Genomic DNA, 21,177 nt, shown 5'->3' with positions numbered 1-21,177 from the left:
ATCAGCCACTGTGAATGGAGAGGGTGAGGGCCCACAGCAGTCAAACACCAGCGGGGACCGTGGGTGACAGAGCAGGTGCTCATTTCCTGCATGCAAGTTGGCAGTCAGACCTCTGTGCCTGTGTTTTAAAAAAAAAAAAAGCACTCACTTTTTGTCTTTAAATATTAAAATGATTCAAACTGGAAGAAAAAAAGAAGATATCTGTATATTTAACAGTCAAAGCCAAGACCAGGAAAGGTTCCCCATCCCTCTGTCCAGCATCACCAGCATCATTACCCAGCTTAACTATCACACATAGAAAGGAATATACTTGATACCCAAATACCCACCACCAGGAATTAACAGGTGTTAGTATTTTGCCATGTGTTCTTCGGAGCTTTTTTTTCTTAATAATTTTATTTATTTATTTATTTTGGCTGCATTGAGCCTTCGTTGCTTCATGCAGACTTTCTGTAGTTGTGGCGGGCTTCTCATTGTGGTGGCTTCTCTTGTTGCGGAGCACAGACTCTAGTCACCCAGGCCTCACTAGTTGCTGCACAGGCTCAGTCACAGCTCACCAGCTCTAGAGCGTGGACTCAGGAGTTGTGGGGCACAGGGTTAGTTGCTCTGTGGCACGTGGAATCTTCCTGGACCCAGGGATCGAACCCATGTCTCCTGCCTCAGCAGGTGGATTCTTTATCACTGCACCACCAGGGAAGTCTGAGTCGTTCTTTTTCTATGTTTCAGCTAAAGCTCCAGCTCTATACCATCTCTTTCCCACTTGTTCCCAGAATTAGCCACTATCTTGCAGCTGTTGTTTATTATTCCTATTCCTACTTTACACTTTTATTACATAGGTTTATGTCTAGATTCAGTACAGTATTATTTGGGGCTTGTGTGTGTGTACTTAAATAGGATCCCAGTTTTTGGGCTTCCCTGGTGGCTCAGATGGTAAAGAATCAACCTGCAATGCAGGAGACCTGGATTTGATCCCTGGGTTGGGAAGATCCCCTGAAAGAGGGCATGGCAACCCACTCCAGTATTCTTGCCTGGAGAATCCCCATGGACAGAGGAGCCTGGCCAGTCGCAAAGAGTCAGACACAACTGAGAGACTCAGCACAGCACAGTATACAGTTCCTAATCTCTTACAATATTTTTTATGCTCAATATTGTTTTGAGGTTGATCTGTATTTATATATATAAGTCTAGTTCATTCATTTTAATTTCTGTGTAGTTTTAAAGTATGGAAATAAAGCTGTCTACAGTTTGTTTATCCATTCTACTGCTGATGGATGTTAGGTTGTTTTTACTTCTTGGACCACTCTTTAATAAACTTCCTTCCTGTCTAAAATTTTGTTGGAATTCACAGACTCTCAAGAAAAAAAACTACAATCACATTCAAGTAAAAAAAGCTTCTTTGCATATTTTTTGTGTGTATGTGTGTGAAAGAGCAATATGAAAAGTTGAGGTCTTTTCATTTAAAAGAATTACTGGAATTTTTTTTTTTCCAGTAAAACTAACACTTTTCTAGTAAACAACTCAAAAGCAAGATATATAGTGTGGTTTATTTTATGACCAGAAAGAGAGTCATAAGTACTTTCGGTTTCTAAATTACATATTTCTCAATTGTTTTAGGTTTTTTTCAACAAGCCGACATTGCTCTGATAATCCAAAGTCAAAAGCACCTTAATTTGATGTTGTTCATTTGTTTACTTCCATATATATATATATATATGCACACATACATCAAATCTGGGCCCACGGTAGTGAAGTGCAGAGGCCAACCATTCTACTGCCAGGGAATTCTCTATCATATGTGTAATGTAGATATTGTGTTGTTGAAATACAGTAGGCTGTTAATTGAATACAATCTCCTATTTGGTAGGATTTATTCTTGAGCTCTGAGATTAAAGGCCCAAACTCATTCTACCCAAATATGAGGAGCGGGAGTGGTACCCAGCCTCACTTTTATTTGACTTGTGTATTGTGTGGTCATTTCACTTCCCGTTGGCAATTGTGACCCATGAAATGGCCTCCACCTATCTCATTAAACCAATTAGACTTGAGGAAGCTGGATTTTATCCTGTAAACTTTACAGTGTAAAGAATATTTTCTTAATAAAAGGGAATAACTTGAGTATTCTAAGAAAACTTGAATGTTCTAAGAAGTTTTTCTTAGAACACTTGAGTGTTTTAAAGAATACTTGAGAATATTCTTAAACTTTTCTGTCATGCAGTTAAAGTGCTTTTTAAAATTAATAATAATGTTTATACATGCTAAGCTCAGGCTATAAAGAGAACAGTGTTTTGAAGGAATGGATGTGGTTGCCATTCTCTAATTCATTTAAAGAAGTATTTTAAAACACGTGTAATACATGCACCCCAATGTTCATCGCAGCACTGTTTATAATAGCCAGGACATGGAAGCAACCTAGATGCCCATCAGCAGATGAATGGATAAGGAAGCTGTGGTACATATACACCATGGAATATTACTCAGCCGTTAAAAAGAATTCATTTGAATCAGTCCTAATGAGATGGATGAAACTGGAGCCCATTATACAGAGTGAAGTAAGCCAGAAAGATAAAGACCAATACAGTATACTAACACATATATATGGAATTTAGAAAGATGGTAACGATAACCCTATATGCAAAACAGAAAAAGAGACACAGAAGTACAGAACAGACTTTTGAACTCCGTGGGAGAAGGTGAGGGTGAGATGTTTCAAAAGAACAGCATGTATACTATCTATGGTGAAACAGACCACCAGCCCAAGTGGGATGCATGAGACAAGTGCTCGGGCCTGGTGCACTGGGAAGACCCAGAGGAATCGGGTGGAGAGGGAGGTGGGAGGGGGGATCGGGATGGGGAATACGTGTAAATCTATGGCTGATTCATATCAATGTATGACAAAACCCACTGAAATGTTGTGAAGTATATAGCCTCCAACTAATAAAAAAAAATAAAAATAAAAAAAATAAAACACATGTAATAAAGGTAGATATAAGTGTGCTATGTTCATGCTACTTTGACAAGAGTATTATTTCAAGGGAACTGGAGTAACTTGAGAGAAAAGAAATTCAGGAAAATGACTCAGAGTTTTATGAAGTCCTGGAAGTTACTCCCAGTTGTACATACACATACTTGACCCTAAAGAGCATACCACAGACTTTGAGAATTGCACTAAGACATAGACCTTCACCCAGGTCCCAGACTGGCCACTGGGTGGCATATATATGCAGTAGATCTGAATAGTATCACAAAGACTTTGAAAAGAGAACTGATGTTGAAAATACAATTCATAGTAGATGGGTCAGAACTTGTGTGACCTGAACCAAACTAGGTCAGTTGCTTGCTAAAATAAAAATATCAGTATTTTCCATAGGATTTAAATAAGATCCAGAATCTTATAATATTCAAATGTCAAGGATACAATCCAAGCTTACATGGCATATGAAGAGTCAGTAAATCTCAGTTCACGTGGGAAAAGGCAGTCAATAGACATCAATGATGAAATGACACAGATGTTGGAATTATTAGAAAAAAGTCACTATTATAAAAATGTCTTGAGGGGAACGTCTCTGGGAGTCCAGTGGTTAAGACTCCCACTTCCAATGCAGGTTGGAACCTCAGGCTCTCCCTAAGGTCCCAAATCCAGTTACACTAGAAAGGAGAAGTTGGCGTTAGATGTATAACAAGGACTCTGCTGTTGGCAGGGGGCAGCGTGACCTTGTATAAAATGACCACTTCTGTATCAAACCTGTGAATAATGGTGGAGGACACTTTCTACAAATTGGTTCAGAAAATATGTAGAATAAAGCAGAAACAATAGGTTTTCGCTCAGAGTACCTGCTGATTTTTGTTCTTGGCACACATTTCTCTAGGGCTTCTAACAAATGTATTCAAAAATATTTTCTAGGTTTGTTGACTGTATAAAATCCTCTTATGTGTATATTTTGACATGAGTTAAATGACCTGAGTTTCTCTGACTAAAATATTGAAATCAGTCTTGTTATAATCAGTACTGCATGGTATTGGTGCAGAATGCTATTCCTTTCTTCTCACATTTCCACAGAAGGGAGGGAACTTCCATTCCCCATAAGGATATAGTCTCTCTTTCCTCTCCCATTTCCCCAAGCGAACAGTGACCTATCTGATGGTAAGAAGTGGAGAATAAGCTCTGAGACCTCCCTCTTCTGAAGTGGCCAATCCTCCAGACCCACTCTCAGCTCCCCCATCTCCACAAGGGAGACCTGGAGATGTCTGGCTATGCCAACAACTGAATAAGTAGATTCAGTTTGAGGAGGATGTCTGGAAAGTGCTTCTGGCTCATATCCAAATCACCATCTCTCTCTCATTCAGCTTTTCCAGTAATAAAGCTAATTTTGATCTCCGGCTATCTGACTCCTATGTCTGCTTTTCCATTCATTACCTTTTTGCAAACCTTAGCATGTAGTTGTTCACTCAGAGAAAATTGTTCTTCTTTCATGGAGTAATATTACCATCTTGTAGCCTTCTGTGATTTGTATAAACCATCTCATATTTTTCATATTCAAATTGGTCATCCTGTCCTATGTGGCTTTAGGATTTCATTTCATGTTTAGGAAGGTCATCTATATCTCCATGTTATAAAATTATTTTCATAGATGAATCTAAATAGATAGGGTGTGTGCTTAATAAATACTTAAACTTATTAATATTTTGATAGCCTGAATTGTACATTAAAATCAACAGGCTCCAGGACTTCCCTGGTGGTCCAGTGGTTAAGAATCCGCCTGCCAATGCAGGGGCAGGTTTGACCCCTGGTCTGGGAACGAAGATCCCATATGTTGCCAAGCAACTAAGTCTGTGAGCCACAACTACTGAGTCCACATGCTCTAGATAGAGCCCATGCTCTGCAACAAGAGAAGCCACCTCAATAGCCTCAAAAGCCTGCTCACTGCAACTAGAGAAAGCCCACGTGCAGTGACAAAAGCCCATGCACCACAGCAAAGACCCAGAGAAGCCAAAAATAATAAATAAATAAATAAAATAATTTTTTAAAAATCCATAGCCTCCTACCTTAGAGGATTTGAAATTTTTTTGCCTTTAAAAGAAAAAATTCTGTTTCATTCCAATGTCCTAGTCCTCCCCGTATGTTTATTCACACACACACACACACCTTAAATTTTTTTGATGTCAGAAATATCCTTAGTTTTTCTGAAGACATATACAGCACCTACCTTTTTGTTAAAATACATTTTATTGTCATATATTTAATAGATCATACATTATATGGTGTCAAGCAATTTTAAACATGTTTTTTCTGTATTGGAACTTTCTGTCTCAGTCAAGAATTAGCTAATTAGCTATTACTGAAACTGTGCTGCATCAAGGTTTCCAACTGGGTAAACAGCTGTGCATTTTCCCCTCCTCTCTGCACACCATCCTCTGACATGCCCTGATACTGGCCAAGCCTTGGTAGCAACCAAAAAAAAAATACTATATTCCATAATAATTGTCACAGTCTTTGTGCCCAGCCCTTATTTTGGTAAATGCACCAAGACACATTTAGTCCACAACACCACCGAATGTCTAGGACCTAGCATAGCATCGGACACAAGTGCTTAATAAGTTTCATTTAATGGATATATGAATGAATGAATTCACAACAGAGTTCTTTTAAATTTTATGTACTCCCATGACATTGAAAATATAGCTTGTTTCATTAAATGGGAGTTATACCATTAGTACGGAACACATTTATAGACCCATAATTATGGCAATAATCTCACTTCCTTAGTTCTACTCGTAGTTTTGTACACTTTGGACACCTCAGCTTTCATGGACCCAGGAATATGTTATTCCCCTTGTTATACTCACTTCTCATTTGAACTCAAAGGGATTAAGATGAATTGAGTACCAATTAGGAAAAATTCTGTTTTGGGGGTTGAATCCTTAGGGGTCTCTCCAGCTCCACCTCTGTTGATTTTCTTTTAAAAAAAATTATTACTGTTATCATTTATTTTGGCACGTGCTGGGTCTTTTGGCGGCACACAAGCTTCTTTAGTTACAGGGCTTGGGCTTAGTTGTAGCTTGTGGGATCATAATTCCCTGACCAGCGATGGAACCCGGGCCCCCTGCATTGGTGCCTGGAGTCTTAGCCACTAGACCACAAGGAAAGTCCCCTCCATTGACTTCCTAATGTTCTCTGAGTCACTTGTTCCTTTGGTGTTTCTGCTTCTAGATAAAACATCTCTCCAAGTGGTCTGTCCTTGCCTCTCCTAACTGGAAACTTCCGCTGCTCATTGTCCACCCAGCAAGGAAGCAGCTCACCTGCATGCGTCTCAATTCCACCTCTCTCTTCCGTCATCCCTGTCCTCAAGAGCCCCTGGTGAGCGCTGGCCAGGTCCACTCAGTTCTCTGACTGACCCCCTTTGGCAACAATAGTAGATGCTGTTGGTGTCCATCTGAGACCACCTGCAGCTGCAGGAGACACTTGCCAACATGCTAACAGTGTCCCACCCCAAGTACCTGTGTCTTGTCTCTCTGGTTCTCAGATCTGATTCTTCTTCATTTTCATGTTTTCTGAAATCAGCTATTTACGAAGTCTTTGCTCCCATGAATGTATTTTGCTCTATGTGTTTGCTGTTTTTTCAGCAATGATTCTAACATGGGGTGGTGGAGAAAATAGAAATGTATTGAGGCTAGATTTCCACCCTAGGTGCTATGCGTGTGTGTGTGTGTGTGTGTGTGTGTGTGTGTAAATCAGTTCTTTCTTTTCTTTTTTGGCCACACTGCACAGTATATGAGATCTTAGTTCCCCAACCAAGTATCAAACCTGCACTCCCAGCATTGGAAGCATAGAGTCGTAATCACTGGGAAGTCTCAGCTCTTTCTTTTTCTATAATTAAAAAAGAACATGCCTAAAGTTAGAAAATATGTGTATCAAACAGCACAGAGAACAATTCAGACTCCTAATCTCATTTTCAAGAGGCAACAATTATTGCTAACTTTCTAATGTATTCTTCCAGAAATATTCCAAGTATAAAATGCATAAGTATCTAATATGGATTCCTTTTCTTACCTGAAGGAGAGCATAATATACAGTTTAAATTTCACCATATATATCATGGTTCATTCCAAATAGAGCTACTTTACTTTTCCCCCATAACAATGTTCTATTTGGAAATGCCATAACTTACCTACCCTATCCCTTTTGGGCATTTGGGTTGTTTAATTCATTTACTATCACAAAGAGCTCTACCTTGAACTTCCTTGTTGTTCAGTTGCTAAGTCATGTCCAATTCTTTGCGAACCCATGGACTGCAGTGCGCCAGACCTCCCTGTCCCTCACCATCTCCTAGAGTTTCCTCAAACTCATGTCCATTGAGTCAATGATGCCATTTAACCATCTCATCCTCTGTCATCCCCTTTTCTTCCTGCCCTCAATCTTTCTCAGCATCAGGGTCTTTTCTAATGAGTCAGCTCTTTGTATCAGGTGTCCAAAGTATTGGAGCTTCAGCTTCAGCATCAATCCTTCCAATGAACATTCAGGATTGATTTCCTTTAGGATTGACTGGTTTGATCTCCATCCTTATACACATGTTTTTGTACAAGTACACTTTTGTTAACACTTAAGATAACCAATATCTCAGCTTTTGATAATTAGTGGGAGAAAAAGAATATTCTATTTCAATTTGCATGTCTTATATCTTAAGTTGGGTGTTTTATATGTTTATCAAACTATTGATATTTCTTTTCTTTTTTTGCCCATTTACTTACTGATGTGTAAGATAAAAAATGTTTATGTTAAGATTAGCTCTTGATCTTCCCTGGTGGTCCAGTGGTTAAGAATCCTCCTGCCAACGCAGGGGACATGGGTTTGATCCCTGGTCTGAAAAGATTCCACATGTTGTGGGGGAGGGGGCAACTAAGCCAGTGCACCACAATGAAGAGTAGTCCCTACTTGCTGCAACTACCAGAAAGCCTGTTTGCAACAATGAAGACCTAGTGCAGCCAAAAATAAATAAGTAAATAGATAACATTTTAAAAGATTAGCCTTACAATCATAGTCTTACAAATATGTTGTCTTTTGCCTTTTTATCCCAACAGTCTTTTCATTCCAAATTTAAAACTTTGTATACTTTCTAATTTATTATTTCCTCTATGGCTTCTGGGTTTTATGTCATACTTAGAAAAGCCTTCCTCACTACAAAATTATTTTATGAAACTCCTTGATAATTTCTCTGGGTATTTTCCCAGATTCTTTTTTACATTTAAGAGTCCAGTCTATCTACAAATTATTTCAGCAGAGCCATCAGCTCTGATGTTTGTCTTTTCTAATCTTGCCTTTTTGATCAATGACCCAGCTTCCTGGGAGCTGCAGAAAAATCCATATTTTCCGGACTGTTGGAGATGTGATGGAACCTGGCTGATAGACACATGGCTGGTGTTGTGACCTAGAGCCCCCAGCTTCTCTCCTGCTCACTGAGTCCTGGGCCCAGACTCCAGCAGGGAACCTGGGCAGACCACTCTCACTGGAGCCTGTGAGCTCCAGGGGGCCCCACAGTGACCTGGCTGCCTATTTGACTGTAGCATGGGCTGTAACACCTCCTCTGTAAACTCAGCCTGGCTCCCTTCCTCTCTTCGCTCTCATTCCTTCTGTGCACAGCCCTGCCAGCTCTCCTCCCAGCTCTCCTCTCAGGACATTTGCATCATGCGGCAGCAGGTGGGCTCTTGAGGACAGCTTCACTGAGCCATGGTCTGCTCAGCTGCTCCTGTGCTACTCCTGGCCATGACTCTCCCTCTGGTGGAGCCACCAGCTGCCCGAGCATCCCAGCCTGTGAGTAAGCCTGGGTGAGGACCATGACAAAGTCTGAAGAGGTGATGGTAGGGGCCTCTGAGTGTGAGAGGCAGCACGGTGTAGGATGAATGGATGGGTGGATGGGAGAGTGCTGGAGGGAGAGGAAGTCATGCTTTTTTTTTTTTTTAATATTTATTTATTTGCCTGAGCCAGGTCTTAGTTGCAGCATGTGGGATCAAGTTCCCTGACCAGGGATTGAACCCAGGTTCCCAGAACTGGGAGCACAAAATCTTAACTACTGAACCACCAGGGAAGCCCCTGTAATACATTTTTTTAAAGAGGATGGTTTTTCATGAGAGAGTTCGGCCTGATTTTTCAGAGTGTGAGGATAGCTTTTGTTTCTTTATTTGAAATCCTGTGAACACCAGTGATGCCTGCTGCACTTTAGGTAAAGGTTCTTCCAGTCAAGCTTGCCACTTAAAAATGAAAATAAAAACTTGCCAAATTTGGGAACCACTGGCATAGAGGAGGAGAGAATCTGAGGAAAGTCAGCAGTATCTAGTCTGGCACTTTTATGAGTTGTGTGTTCTCCCTGGTGGATATCTATCTCTCTCTAGCCACATACTCATCTAGAGCATATCTGTTTTTAGACTGACCTCCTCACACACATGCAATTTTGAGAGAGGGAGGTGTGGGTGAGGAAATATGTACATACACCAGAGACCTAGGTATTGCTTCTGCTCACCCTCATGGCAATTGCTATGGAGGGAATAATCCCCAAGCTTCCCTGATAGCTCAGTTGGTAAAGAATCAGCCTGCAATGCAGGAGACCCCAGTTCGATTCCTGGGTATGGAAGATCCTCTGGAGGAGGACTAGGCTACCCACTCCACTCCAGTATTCTTGGGCTTCCCTGGTGGCTCAGCTGATAGAGAATCCACCTGCAATGCAGGAGACCTGGGTTCAATCCCTGGGTTGGGAAGATCCCCTGGAGAAGGGAAAGGCTATCCACTCTAGTATTCTGGCCTGAAGAATCCCGTGGACTGTTTAGCCCTTGGGGCCGCAAAGTCAGACACAACTGAAGGACTTTCACTTTCTTTCTGGGTTCCAGGCAGCTCTACCCAGCCCATCTCACTGGAGCTCCAGACCCAGTCATTTCAATCAGCCTAGAGGCCCAGGGATGGGCTTCCCAGGTGGCACTAGTGGTAAAGAACCCTCCTGCCAAAGCAGGAGACATAAGAGACATGGGTTCGATCCCTGGGTCGGGAAGATCCTCTGGAGGAGGGCACAGCAACCCACTCCAGTATTCTTGCCTGGAGAATCCCCATGGACAGAGGAGCCTGGAGGGCTACAGTCCATGGGGTCGCAAAAAGTAGTGGAGGGACTTGGCGCGCACACACACACACACTCACAGAGCCAGGGATGGGTGCATTCAGGAAGGAATTAAGCAAAGCTTGTTGACTCTCCAGGGTGTGCCAGGTTCCTGGGTTCAGGTGGGCCTTGCCGGCCTGGGAGGGATCCCTGGGGCTGCAGTCAGGCACTTCCTACCAGCAGCTGACTTTCCCCTCCTGCTCTGCCTGCTTGATTCCAGTCAGCAAGAGGAGCTTCCAAGAGACCACATCATAGCAGATTAGCCAGGCTGCTGCCCCCCCAGCAGCTTAGAGAAGAAGGTGTCCCCGGAGAAAGGCAGGGTTCAGCTCCCCTCAGAGTCTCCCTGTGCTCTGTTCCAGGGACAGAGTCAGGCTCGAGGGGGATCAGGGCCACAGCTGGACCCCGAAAGTGGAGCAGGTGGTGAGTGGATGAATGGGAGGCTGGGGAGCAGGGAACGAGGCAGAAAGGTCTGGGAGAGGCACCGCCGAGGGGGACGGCAGTGCGGGTCAGAGAGAGACCGGGTCTGGCACTGGTCACAGGCCTGACGGCAGCTCTCTAGCTGTGAGGTCTTGACAAAACCTTTTTCCTCCTGGAGAGTCTCACCTGTGTAAGGGGGGTTGTTGGGAGGGCGACATGAAGGGGCGTGTGTGATGGGTGAGCAGAGACCACCTTCCTGGGTCCTGTCTGCATGGACCTGTCTGCATGGGCTACGGGAGGAGGAAGGTGGGACGTCTTCAGGTTCCTGGAGGGGACAGCTAGTGTCGGGCCCTCAGCAGCCGCTCCTTTCCCTCCAGCTCTCCCCTCTCCAGCAGAACTGGTCCTGGTCTCTGTCTATGTACAGCTGGACTTCTCTGATGCGCCCTGGCCGGCGGCACTCTCCCAGCCCCTGACTGTCCCAGCTGCCTCGGTTTCCTCGGCCCCAGTAACTCTTGCTGGCCTCAACCTCACAACAGGTGGGGAAGAACCTCTCCTGACCCCCGGCCTTTCAATGGCTCTTAGCTGCTCAGGTGGGAGGGGGAGCTCAGGATGCAAGGAGCCCAGCCCTCCCACAGCACCCTGGTCTGAGATACTGTGGGGAGCCCCTCCCTATTTCTTGGAGGGTCTGCGTGCCCAGCTTCTTCCCCACCTCCCATCCGAGAGACCTTCCCTTCCTGCTCCATGTCCCCATCTTCTAAACTTTGGCAGAGGCCCAAGGGGCAGATGATGCTGAGCCAGGGCTTCTTTGCTCCCACCTCAGATACCTTTGCCCAGCACACTCTGCTGCTTTGAACCCTGACTGGGAAGGCAGTGACTTTGGGATTGTTTCAGAAACCCAGCCCTAGGGCCTCGCAGACAGCAGGCATTGGGCTTCCCCAGACACCCAGACACTTCTCATTTCCCTTCCTTCTGTCTCAGAGTGCAATGTTACCCATGATGGGTGCAGCTACTGTGCTTGCCTCTCTGGGTACCAGTGGAACGCCAGCATCTGCAACCATCACCAGCCCTGTCACACCCCCATTAAGCACCAGCCGTGTGGCTGTCTTGTCCTGAGCCCTACTGAAGCCGGGTACTGCCAGCTGTTGCCACCTGGTGAGGAAGGCTGGGAACTTGGAAACCAATAGCCCCGAGCGAACAAAACCCTCTCTGTTTTTTCCTCTCTGACGACTGTAATCTCTGCCAGCTGGTCCAAGCCCAGTGGCTCCTCTGGGTGAGAGAAAATGCCAGGTATCACAGCAGATCACAGGCCCCGCGCTTGGGACAGGAATAGTGAGACTAACCCAACAGGGCTCTGAAGACAGGCGGACAAGGAAAGTTTCCTTTCTGGTGGAGGGGGAAGTCCTGGGTCAAAAAGCTTCCCTGTGTGGTTCCTACTGACAGATAGGGTCTCCCAGGCTGGACTGCAGTAGCCACACTCCTCCAGGGACAAAACAGGACAATTAGTGTTGGGTGGGGAAGGAGTGAGGAGAGATGGGCTTCGGAAGATGGGGGAGGAGGGCGAGGCTCCAGGGCCACAACTTCCTGCTCCGGGGGTCCTGTCTCCTGCCTCCTGCAGTACCCGCGACCTTGAGCCTTGACTCCCGGCTACAGATGCCTGGTGACACCCTGAACCTGACCCTCCTCACGAACCGGGAGACCACCAACCTGAACTGGTTCCTGTGGCCCACAGGAAGCCCCAGCCCCGTCCTCCTGCGGGCAGGGACCTGTGTGTCCTTGACCTCCAGCCGGGGCCGGACTGTCCTCAGCATCGTCAACATCTCCCATAGATGGGCAGGTAGCCCACCTGTCACTCCCTCCTCTCCTGCCTTCTTGCTCCTCCCCTTCTTTCTTCTCTCCTCTTCCTCTGCTCCCCTCTGGCTCCTCCTCCTCCCTCTCTTCTCCTTCCTGTCTTTCCTCCTCTTCATTTTCCTTCTCTCCGTTTATACATTCTGGGGAAATGAAGGCTAAGAGGCCCATGGATGTGAAGAATTTTGATGAGAAAATGCTGAAAGTGTGATCTCAATTTCAACTGAGGACAGATGTGGGCTTTTCTTCATGATGCCGAGATGGCAGCGGGTGGTGCGGGAAGAGCATCTCCTGGAGACAGGGAGGTTCATCTTAGGATGCACAGCGACAGGCTCATGACAAAGCATCAGGATCTCCTCTTCCTCCTCGCTGTCCTTGAGGGCACGGGGATCTTTCCTACTGGGGTTTAGCTCAGGCTTGATGGAGAGGGCAGACCTAGGGTGTGGCTGGGGAGGCAGGAGGGTCCCTGCAGTACAGGTGGGGGCTGAGCCGCTGGGAGGTGCAGCAGGCGTGTGTCTGCAGGTGAGTACATATGCCGCTTCGAGGCCCAGGGATTCACGTGGGAGCTGCACCAGGTGGTGAGGGTGCCCCTGCAGGCAACAGATGTGACTGGGCTCCCAGACCAGCTCTCCGTCTCCTGTGCCACCTCCCCCGGCTTCCAGCTGAGCTGCTGCATCCCCAGCGCACATCTGGGCTACACGGCTTCCTGGAGCCCCAGAGAGGGTGGCCAAGGTATGGAACGGGGCCGACTGTCTCGGGGGTCCAGGGAGAAGGGGAAGCTAGTTGCCTCCAGGCAGCTGGGGCTCCAGGTCCCAGGAAACAGGCTGCCGTTCAACTTGGAAGCTCCGGGTTCAAATCCAATACTGTTTTGACCCCGGTTCTATTCAACAATAACCACCTGTGTGTAAACTTTCACATCATGCTTTCATCCACACAATCTCCTGGAACCCACCTAATGCTACTGTGCAAGCTTCCTCTGATGATGGTCCCATTTTACAAAGGAGTCCACTGCGGCTTCAGGGCCTGGAGCTTGCAAGACACCCCCGACACACACACCAGGGTCTCCCAGCCCCAAATATCAGCTCAGCCTGCAGTAGTCTGCTGCCCACATACCACTCAGCTTTTCTCCACTATTTCATCTGCTTCTGAAATTGCTAGAAAGACCCCGAGGGGTCTAGGTGTGTCCCTGGCCCAGAGACCATTCCCTTCTCGTGTCCCCTTCAGCCTCCGTATTCAACACGCCGGACTCCCAGTGCTTCATGCTGGCTGTTGAGCACTGCCCTGTAGCCAACACCACATACACGTGTGAGCTGCAGAGCCCAGGTCTGAGCCCTCTCAGGGTCGCCGTCTCTGTCACCATCATCCAGGGTACGTGGGGCCTGGGATCTGGCCGGCCGTCCTCTCACTGCCCACCCTGGCAGCTCCCCCTGGGTGTCTCCCCAAGCTGGGCAACACAACCAGACCCCACAGCCTGCAGGGTTTCTGCTCCAGGAAAGGCTCAGGCTTGAATGTGCTGCTAAGCCCTCCCTGATGTCATTTCAGATGGAGACACCACCTGCCCTGAGGACTCTTCAACTGTTGCCTGGAATGTCACCAAGGCTGGCCATGTGGTACAGGCCCAGTGTCCCGGGAACAGGACGGGCACGGTGAAGAGGCCCTGTGGGCCTGATGGGGTCTGGGGACCCATCCACAGCAGCTGCACAGACACGGGGCTCCTGGCTCTGCTCCTCAGAGCCCAGGTAAAGCTTCTGACCCTGCTGCCCACATGCCCCATCCTCCACGATCGATCCCTTCTTCACTCAGGACCCAGCTCTAGAGTCCTTTCCCCCCGAGGCCCGGCAGTAAGGTTATTCGGCTTCTCTGAACCGGAGCCCTAGCAGAGCCAGGAAGTAGGTGCTGAGACCCTACTGCCCAGGGTTGCTGTAGTCCCAAACCTTCATGCCCTCAGGTATCTGCTCCACAGACCTTGGTGTGAATTCCTCCCACGTGGCTCGTTCCCATCTCTGCTTCTTGCTCCCCTGGGATGGGGTGCGGGGAGAAAGAAAGGAGGTGCTGGGCCGGGAAGGAAGTGGCCCCTCCTTCCTGAGGACTCACCTACCCCTCTCCTGCTGTCTTATCTGTCTCAAGCTGCTGCAGGCAGGCCAGGGCTGGCCTGAGGAAGATGTGTCACAGATCTTGGCTCAGCTGCAGGAGCAGGTAGTGGCAGTGACCTCCCCCTCCGACTTACTGGCCCTGGTGGGCACCATGACAGTCCTGGCCAAGGTGGTGGCAGACACCGGAACACAACTCAGCTGCAGCGCCCTGGAGGTGAGATCTCTGAATCACGGCAGGGGCCAGCTGGGTAGTAGGGGCAGGAGGCTCTTCCCCCAGGCATTTCTGTCCCTCTGACATCGCCATGGGCTGTCAGATGGCAGACCTTTCTAGAGTCCAAGTGTCTGCTCTCCTGGTCCCTTTCTCCTCCTGCATACGCCAAGGCCGTGGAGCGTGGAGAAGGCCTGATGCTGGGAACACATGGGAGGCTGGGGAAAACAGGAAGGGGTGTGGAGACAGGAGTTCAGAGGTGTGCAGAGTTCATGTGCAGTGCATGTGTGTGCAGACATGTGGACTTAATCTGAATCCCCCCAGGCCCACACACAAGGTACCTGCATGAAGATACTCAAACGCACTTGGCTTTGTGGGACCCACCTAAACCAGCTCTCAGCATAGGCACCAAGTGGTGACCCCTAAGCTGCAGCCAAAGGAATAATCAGGGACAATGACCCTGCACACCCTTCATGTCTGGAATGTGCATCACTTGTGGCTACAGACATGCAGGTGGTCCTCTACTTCAGAGCGTGTTCCCTCTACCACTGGGCACCATTCCTAGCTTTACAGACCTGGAGGGGCTCCTTTAGGACATTAGAGGCCCCAAGGGATGGAAGGGGGAGGAGGGTTGTCATACAGAGGGGTGGGGTGTTCCTCAGGAGCCACATATTGAAGGCACCCCAGCAGTTGGCTGAACAACCCCCCACCCTTCCCATTTAGAAAGTCTCTCTTCACAGGCCCATCTTCCTCTCCCTCTTTCTCCCCATCCTTGGGTCCTGAGCTGGATTTGGAAGGATAGGTTTGGGGTCTGTGGTTCCCAGCACCCCAGCTCAATGCTGTGGGCTCTGGCAGCCAGGCCTTGTCTTTCTACTGGGTGCCGCAGGCTGTCCTGAAAACCACAGACAAGGTCCTTGGCATGAACTCCAGCTCTCTGTGGACCCCAGCCCAGAGGCAGATGCCCTCGGTGAGCTCTAGTCTCCTGCTGGCGGTGGAGACCCTGGCACGCAGCCTGTGCCCACAGGACCAGCCCTTCTCCTTCGTCTTGCCCAACGTGCAGCTGCAGAGCCAGCTCCTCGAGCCCACATTTCCAGCTAACTACAGAGCCTCCTTCCCTACTCAGCCCCCACTGCGGGCATGGATTCCCAGGCACTCACTGGTGCCCCTGCGCCATAACGGAACCAACGTCAGTATTACTAGCCTGGTGCTACAGAAACTGGACCACCTTCTGCCCTCAAACTACAGGCAAGGGCTGGGGGGCTCCCTCTATGCCACTCCTGGTCTGGTCCTCGCCATCTCCATCATGGCAGGTGGCCAGGTCTTCAAGCAGGTAGAGGTCACCATGGACTTTGGGGACACAGATGGCAGTCCCCACTGTGTCTTCTGGGACCACGATCTCTTCCAGGGTAAGGGAGGCTGGTCTGATGCAGGGTGCCAGGTGCAGGCAGCCAGTGCCAGCCCCACCACTCAATGTATCTGTGGGCACCTCACTGCCTTCTCCATCCTCATGTCGGGACACACGGTTCCAAACCAGCCCACCCTGGAGCTGCTGAGTCAGGTGGGGCTGGGAGCCTCCATTCTAGCCTTGCTCATGTGCCTGGGCGTGTACAGGCTGGTGTGGAGGTTCGTGGTGCGGAACAAGGTCGCCTACTTACGCCACTCGGCCCTGCTCAACATGGTCCTCTGCCTGCTGGCCGCAAACACCTGCTTCCTAGGAGCTCCACTCCTCCCTCCGGGGCCCCGCAGCCCACTCTGCCTGGCTGCCGCCTTCCTCTGTCACTTTCTCTACCTGGCCACCTTCTTCTGGATGCTGGCTCAGGCCCTGTTGCTGGCCCACCAGCTTCTCTTTGTCTTCCATCAGCTCTCCAAGCTCCGAGTACTCTCCCTGATGGTGCTCCTTGGCTACTTGTGCCCGATGGGTTTAGCAGGTATCACCCTAGGCCTCTACTTACCCCAAGGGCGATACCTGAGGGAGGGAGCATGCTGGCTGGACAAGAAGGGAGGAGCACTCTACACCTTCGTGGGTCCAGTGCTGGCCATCGTGGGCGTGAATGGGCTGGTACTCACCATGGCTGTGCTGAAGATGCTGAGACCGTCACTGTCAGAGGGACCCCAGGTGGAGAAGCGCCAAGCCCTCCTGGGGGTGATCAAAGCTCTGCTCGTTCTTACACCTATCTTCGGCCTCACCTGGGGGCTGGGGCTGGCCACTCTGCTGCAGGAAGTCTCCTTAGTCCCTCACTACCTCTTCACGGTTCTCAACGCCTCCCAGGTGGGTGACACGGTGGCAGCCGTACTCTTTGCCCTGTTAGACAGCCTAGGTCACTGCCAGTCCCTTCTCAAGGAGGTATCATGGTGCAGCAGGAAAACACAGGCACAGGAATTTTAAAAGGCTTAAGTGTGTATCCCAGTTCCTCCACGGACTGCTAGGTAACTTTGGACAGACTTCTTTGAGCTTTGGTTCTCTTATCTGCAAAATATCTGGAATTGCTATTGAAGTCAGGGAATTGCCCGTACCCTATCTTTTGATATTCATCTTCCTCGTAACAATAAGAAAAGCATCTGAAATTGATCCTTAGGCATCGTGATGTTAATGCTCAGAACTGAGATGGGAAGCCTCAGGATGAAAATTAGGCAAAAGGACAGAGGTTGAAAGGCAATGAGTTGATTTCAGCTGATTCCTTTCTCCTTGACTAACGGATCCCCACATCCCTCTTTTCAGGGTGTCTTCATCTTATTGTTTGGTTGCCTCATGGACAAGAAGGTGAGTCTACTCGTCTCCCCATGCCTGACTTGCACTGGAAGGCCATGCATAACAGCATTCACCTCTCCTGCAGGTCCAAGAGGCTTTACGCAAACGCTTCTGCGGCAGCCAACCCCCCAGATCCACCAACTCCTTGGTGAGTTGCTGGCTTCAAGTTTCACTTTGACCCCTGAGATCAGGTCAGAAGTAGATGTTCCACAGCCTTTGGAGGAGACAGGCACAGCTAGAATCCAAGAGAAGACTGGGGATTTAGGGCCAGCTCTCCAACAGCAGAGAAAGCAGCCCAGGCAGAGGACAGATTCAGGTTCCCGGGCTCCTGATTGTATCCTGGACTCCTGGTAACTCTGGATTGTCCCTTGTTCCCCTCTCTGAAAGTCTGCCTTCAGTTGGCATTTGAAAAGTAAGATAGGTACGCATGGGAGTCACTGCAGCTGGGAGCAAAATTCCTCGGATTTCTGCTGCCCAGGCAGGAAGGCAAGTGAAAATGTAGAAATGGATACAATCCATCAAAGGAGAGATGGCAATAATAATAATCATTCTGCAGTTGGGTCTTTCCACCCCTTCAGACTTCCCTGGTGGCTCAGATGGTAAAGCATTTGCCTGCAATGTGGGAGACCTGGGTTTGATCCCTGGGTTAGGAGGATCCCCTGGAGAAGGAGATAGCAACCCATTCCAGTACCTTTGCCTGGAAAATCCCATGAACAGAGGAGGCTGGTAGGCTACATCCATGGGGCTGCAAAGAGTTGGACATGACTGAGTGACTTCACTTCACCCCTTCCTAGGCCACAAATGAAACCTACATCTCAGAACACAGCAAAGGAAGAAGTGAAGATGCCAGGTGAAAATGAAGTGTTTTTAGGGGCAGCGTGCAGGCTGAGTGTGAGGCCCAGTGTGAGGCTGAGTGCATAAAAGGAAAACTCCTCTTCGTATACATGTCCCAATCCAATGGTGGAAAACAGACTTCTTCAAGTGGATGTTTCTAGATAGGCTGAAGAAGGTAGAGGCCTCAGATGTGGATAGCATTTCCTGTTGCTTTCCCAGAAAGGTGGAGGAGGTGTCACCACTACCAACCCTTGACTCAGTTCACTCTGAAAATTCCTTTTCACACTATCAAAATTTTAATCATCCTGAAAAACCATTGTTTTGAAGGAACTGCTGTTGGTGGGCCTGGAGTGCAGAGGGGAGGGGGGCCTGCAGAGGCTTCAGGGAGAGCTCCTTGGTGGGGAAGACAGAAACTCTGAGTGACCCACAAGCAGAGATGGTGTTCCTTCAAGGAGGCCGAGGGTGTGTCCTTGAATCCAGGGATGGGTCTTGGCCAACGACCTGAACCCTTTTCCCCTCCCAGAGCTCAGCCCGTGGGAAAGGTAGTCCTCTGTTTCCCATTAGTCACACTCATTTCTCTTGTAGTCATCTGTCCGCACCCCTAAATTATCCAAGCAAGAAAAGCATGAAAAACTAGCTGAAGCTACCTAATGAATAAGCCTGCCTTTGCTGTAAAAATGATCACCAAAGTTCAAAGTAATTACAAGCAAAACTATCTCAACCAGGTTTTTAACTAATCAACAGTTTATGTTACATATTTGATAAAAATGGTTTTATTTGAACTATTCAGTGATTTCTTGTCTAATTATTTCCCTCCCTATAGTTACAAAGAAAGGATGGCTTAATTGAAAGGAACGCTGATCTTCCAAACATTGGAGGCAAAGGACAGAATTTGGTTTGTTTCTTTTCAAAAGGGAAGTTAATAGGTCTCTCTTTCTTTAAGCTTTATAAAACACATTAGTATAATATGTAAGTTTCATAGACATATGTACATATATAAAAAGTCATTTATAGAAGCACATTCATAAGCAGGAGGTATAAAATTTAAAAGTAGAGAGAAAGGTAACACAGACTGCCAAGAATTAAGGAGAAAAGATGACAAACACTGACATTTTAAAAATGACAGGATCAAGCTAACACTAGATATAGAGAAGAAATATTTAAGAAAAGCCTTTAGAGGACACCAAGACATCTAGCTGAGTTAATTTATGGAATCCTCAAGAGGATGATGGCAGGACTCTGAAAATTTTTTAAACCAAATAAATGAAAAAAATCTGATAAATGTTTGTTAATTTAAAAATTCATGGATTTTCTTTTTCTTTTTTGGTTGCACCACGCAGCTTACTGGATCTTAGTACCCTAATCAGGGATTGAACCTGCACCCTTGGCAGTAAAAGTGTAGAGGCCTGAACACTGGACCTCCATGGAACTCACTCATGAATATTTTTATAAAGTGAAATGAAGATGTTTTCTTTAGAAATAAAAAGTGATATGCTAGCCATATGCCATTGAAAATATTTTCTTACATACACTGTACTTCCACTTAATGATTTGTGTGCAAATTTTAACTGCTTATAAATCAGCCCAAACACTTCTCTAAATGGATTCAATCATTCTTTTAAATAGAAGATACCAACTCACCAGGACAACTGCATTATTTCTGTGCCTTGCTCCACAGGAGGCAGCAGTACTGGAATCAGTGGGGGCTTTGCCTTGCTGGTTTCCCTGACAACAGAATCATGTCTCAATTCCACTTTTACATTATTAACATTTACAGTCTTAATTTTTATAATTTTTAAAAATTCAAGTAATACAGAATAGAAGCAGCAGGTTCCTTTTCTGAGCATGCTTCTGAAGATACACGTGTTCTCGTCTTCCTTCTCAAATGATTACACATACTCAAAGGCACGCTCTGCTGCTAACAGCACACTTTAGAATGAATAAATGAAATGACATTAAGCCTTTGTTCACTTGGCTTTCATCATTTAAAAAGAAAGTGGAATAAAAAGAATGCTCAGGAGGTAAATCCAAGAAGGCGAGATTTAGCAGCAATTGTATTTCTAATAAGAAGGCTTAAAGAAATAAGTAAACAAGTGGACAGACAAATGTGCAAAGGATGAGTACTCTATGTTTACACCCTTAAAAAAGAGGCATGTCGTGAAACCAATTAGGATATATCCATCCCAAGGAATGCTATGTGGTCACTAAAAATGATGACACATAGCTACACCTACCAAAATGAAACAATATTTAGGCTACACATCTAAGTAATATAAAAGGGTTCCAGAATACTATACTAGGGAATTACATCCCATATGTCCATATAAATATGTATGCATTAAAAAGGAGAGATACCAAAGTATAAAGGGTGGGTATCTCTACTTGATTCTTCATTTTCTTCTACTCTGTATTGTTTGAATTTTTTTTATAATGAGCATGTATTTTTATATTAGAAAAAAATTATTTTCAAACAGTTTTCCTGACCATTTTGCATATTTAAAAATAGAATCTTGACAAGCAAGGAAACACAAAAAATTACATCCTGGAATTTAAGTTTGTACAGAAGGATAGACTACATTAGGTGTTCCTGGGAAAGCTCTGAACTTTCTATCTGGAGTTCTACTTTGGGAATCAATTCATCACTGACATTCCTTTAAGTGTGAAAGGGAAAAGGGCTTCGAGTTGCGTATGACATTGAGCACAAACACTGCCAACATGTCTGAATGTTTCTTGTCTTTCACAATAATCTATTTTCAGAATAGTACTGTCTACTATTTTTGTCCTCCAGTCCCCACATTCTCCCATTACCTCTCAATCAATGATCGCTCTTCTTTGAAGCAGCACAATATACTGGTTAAGAGTCCCCAGAAAACCACTGTGATACAGGCAGAGAGC

At 46.8% G+C, this 21,177-nt stretch overlaps 1 protein-coding gene across 1 annotated transcript; it reads left to right on the top strand.

Moving 5' to 3' along the window:
• The first annotated feature begins 8,671 nt into the window (after nucleotides 1-8,671).
• Nucleotides 8,672-19,905, top strand: ADGRF3 (adhesion G protein-coupled receptor F3). Its single transcript, XM_061154978.1, has 13 exons — nucleotides 8,672-8,806; nucleotides 10,496-10,556; nucleotides 10,949-11,089; nucleotides 11,532-11,712; nucleotides 12,143-12,387; nucleotides 12,921-13,130; nucleotides 13,623-13,766; nucleotides 13,941-14,137; nucleotides 14,526-14,705; nucleotides 15,586-16,968; nucleotides 17,419-17,460; nucleotides 17,534-17,596; nucleotides 18,243-19,905. Exons 1-13 carry the CDS (start codon nucleotides 8,723-8,725, stop codon nucleotides 18,300-18,302), a joined length of 2,991 nt encoding a protein of 996 aa, XP_061010961.1. The 5' UTR covers nucleotides 8,672-8,722; the 3' UTR covers nucleotides 18,303-19,905.
• Nucleotides 19,906-21,177: the final 1,272 nt, after the last annotated feature.

This window comes from Dama dama, chromosome 11 (assembly GCF_033118175.1).
Source record: "Dama dama isolate Ldn47 chromosome 11, ASM3311817v1, whole genome shotgun sequence".
Classification (NCBI taxonomy): domain Eukaryota; kingdom Metazoa; phylum Chordata; class Mammalia; order Artiodactyla; family Cervidae; genus Dama; species Dama dama.
Note: the sequence above shows the minus strand (reverse complement) of the source record. Positions and strands in the feature narration are given on the sequence as shown.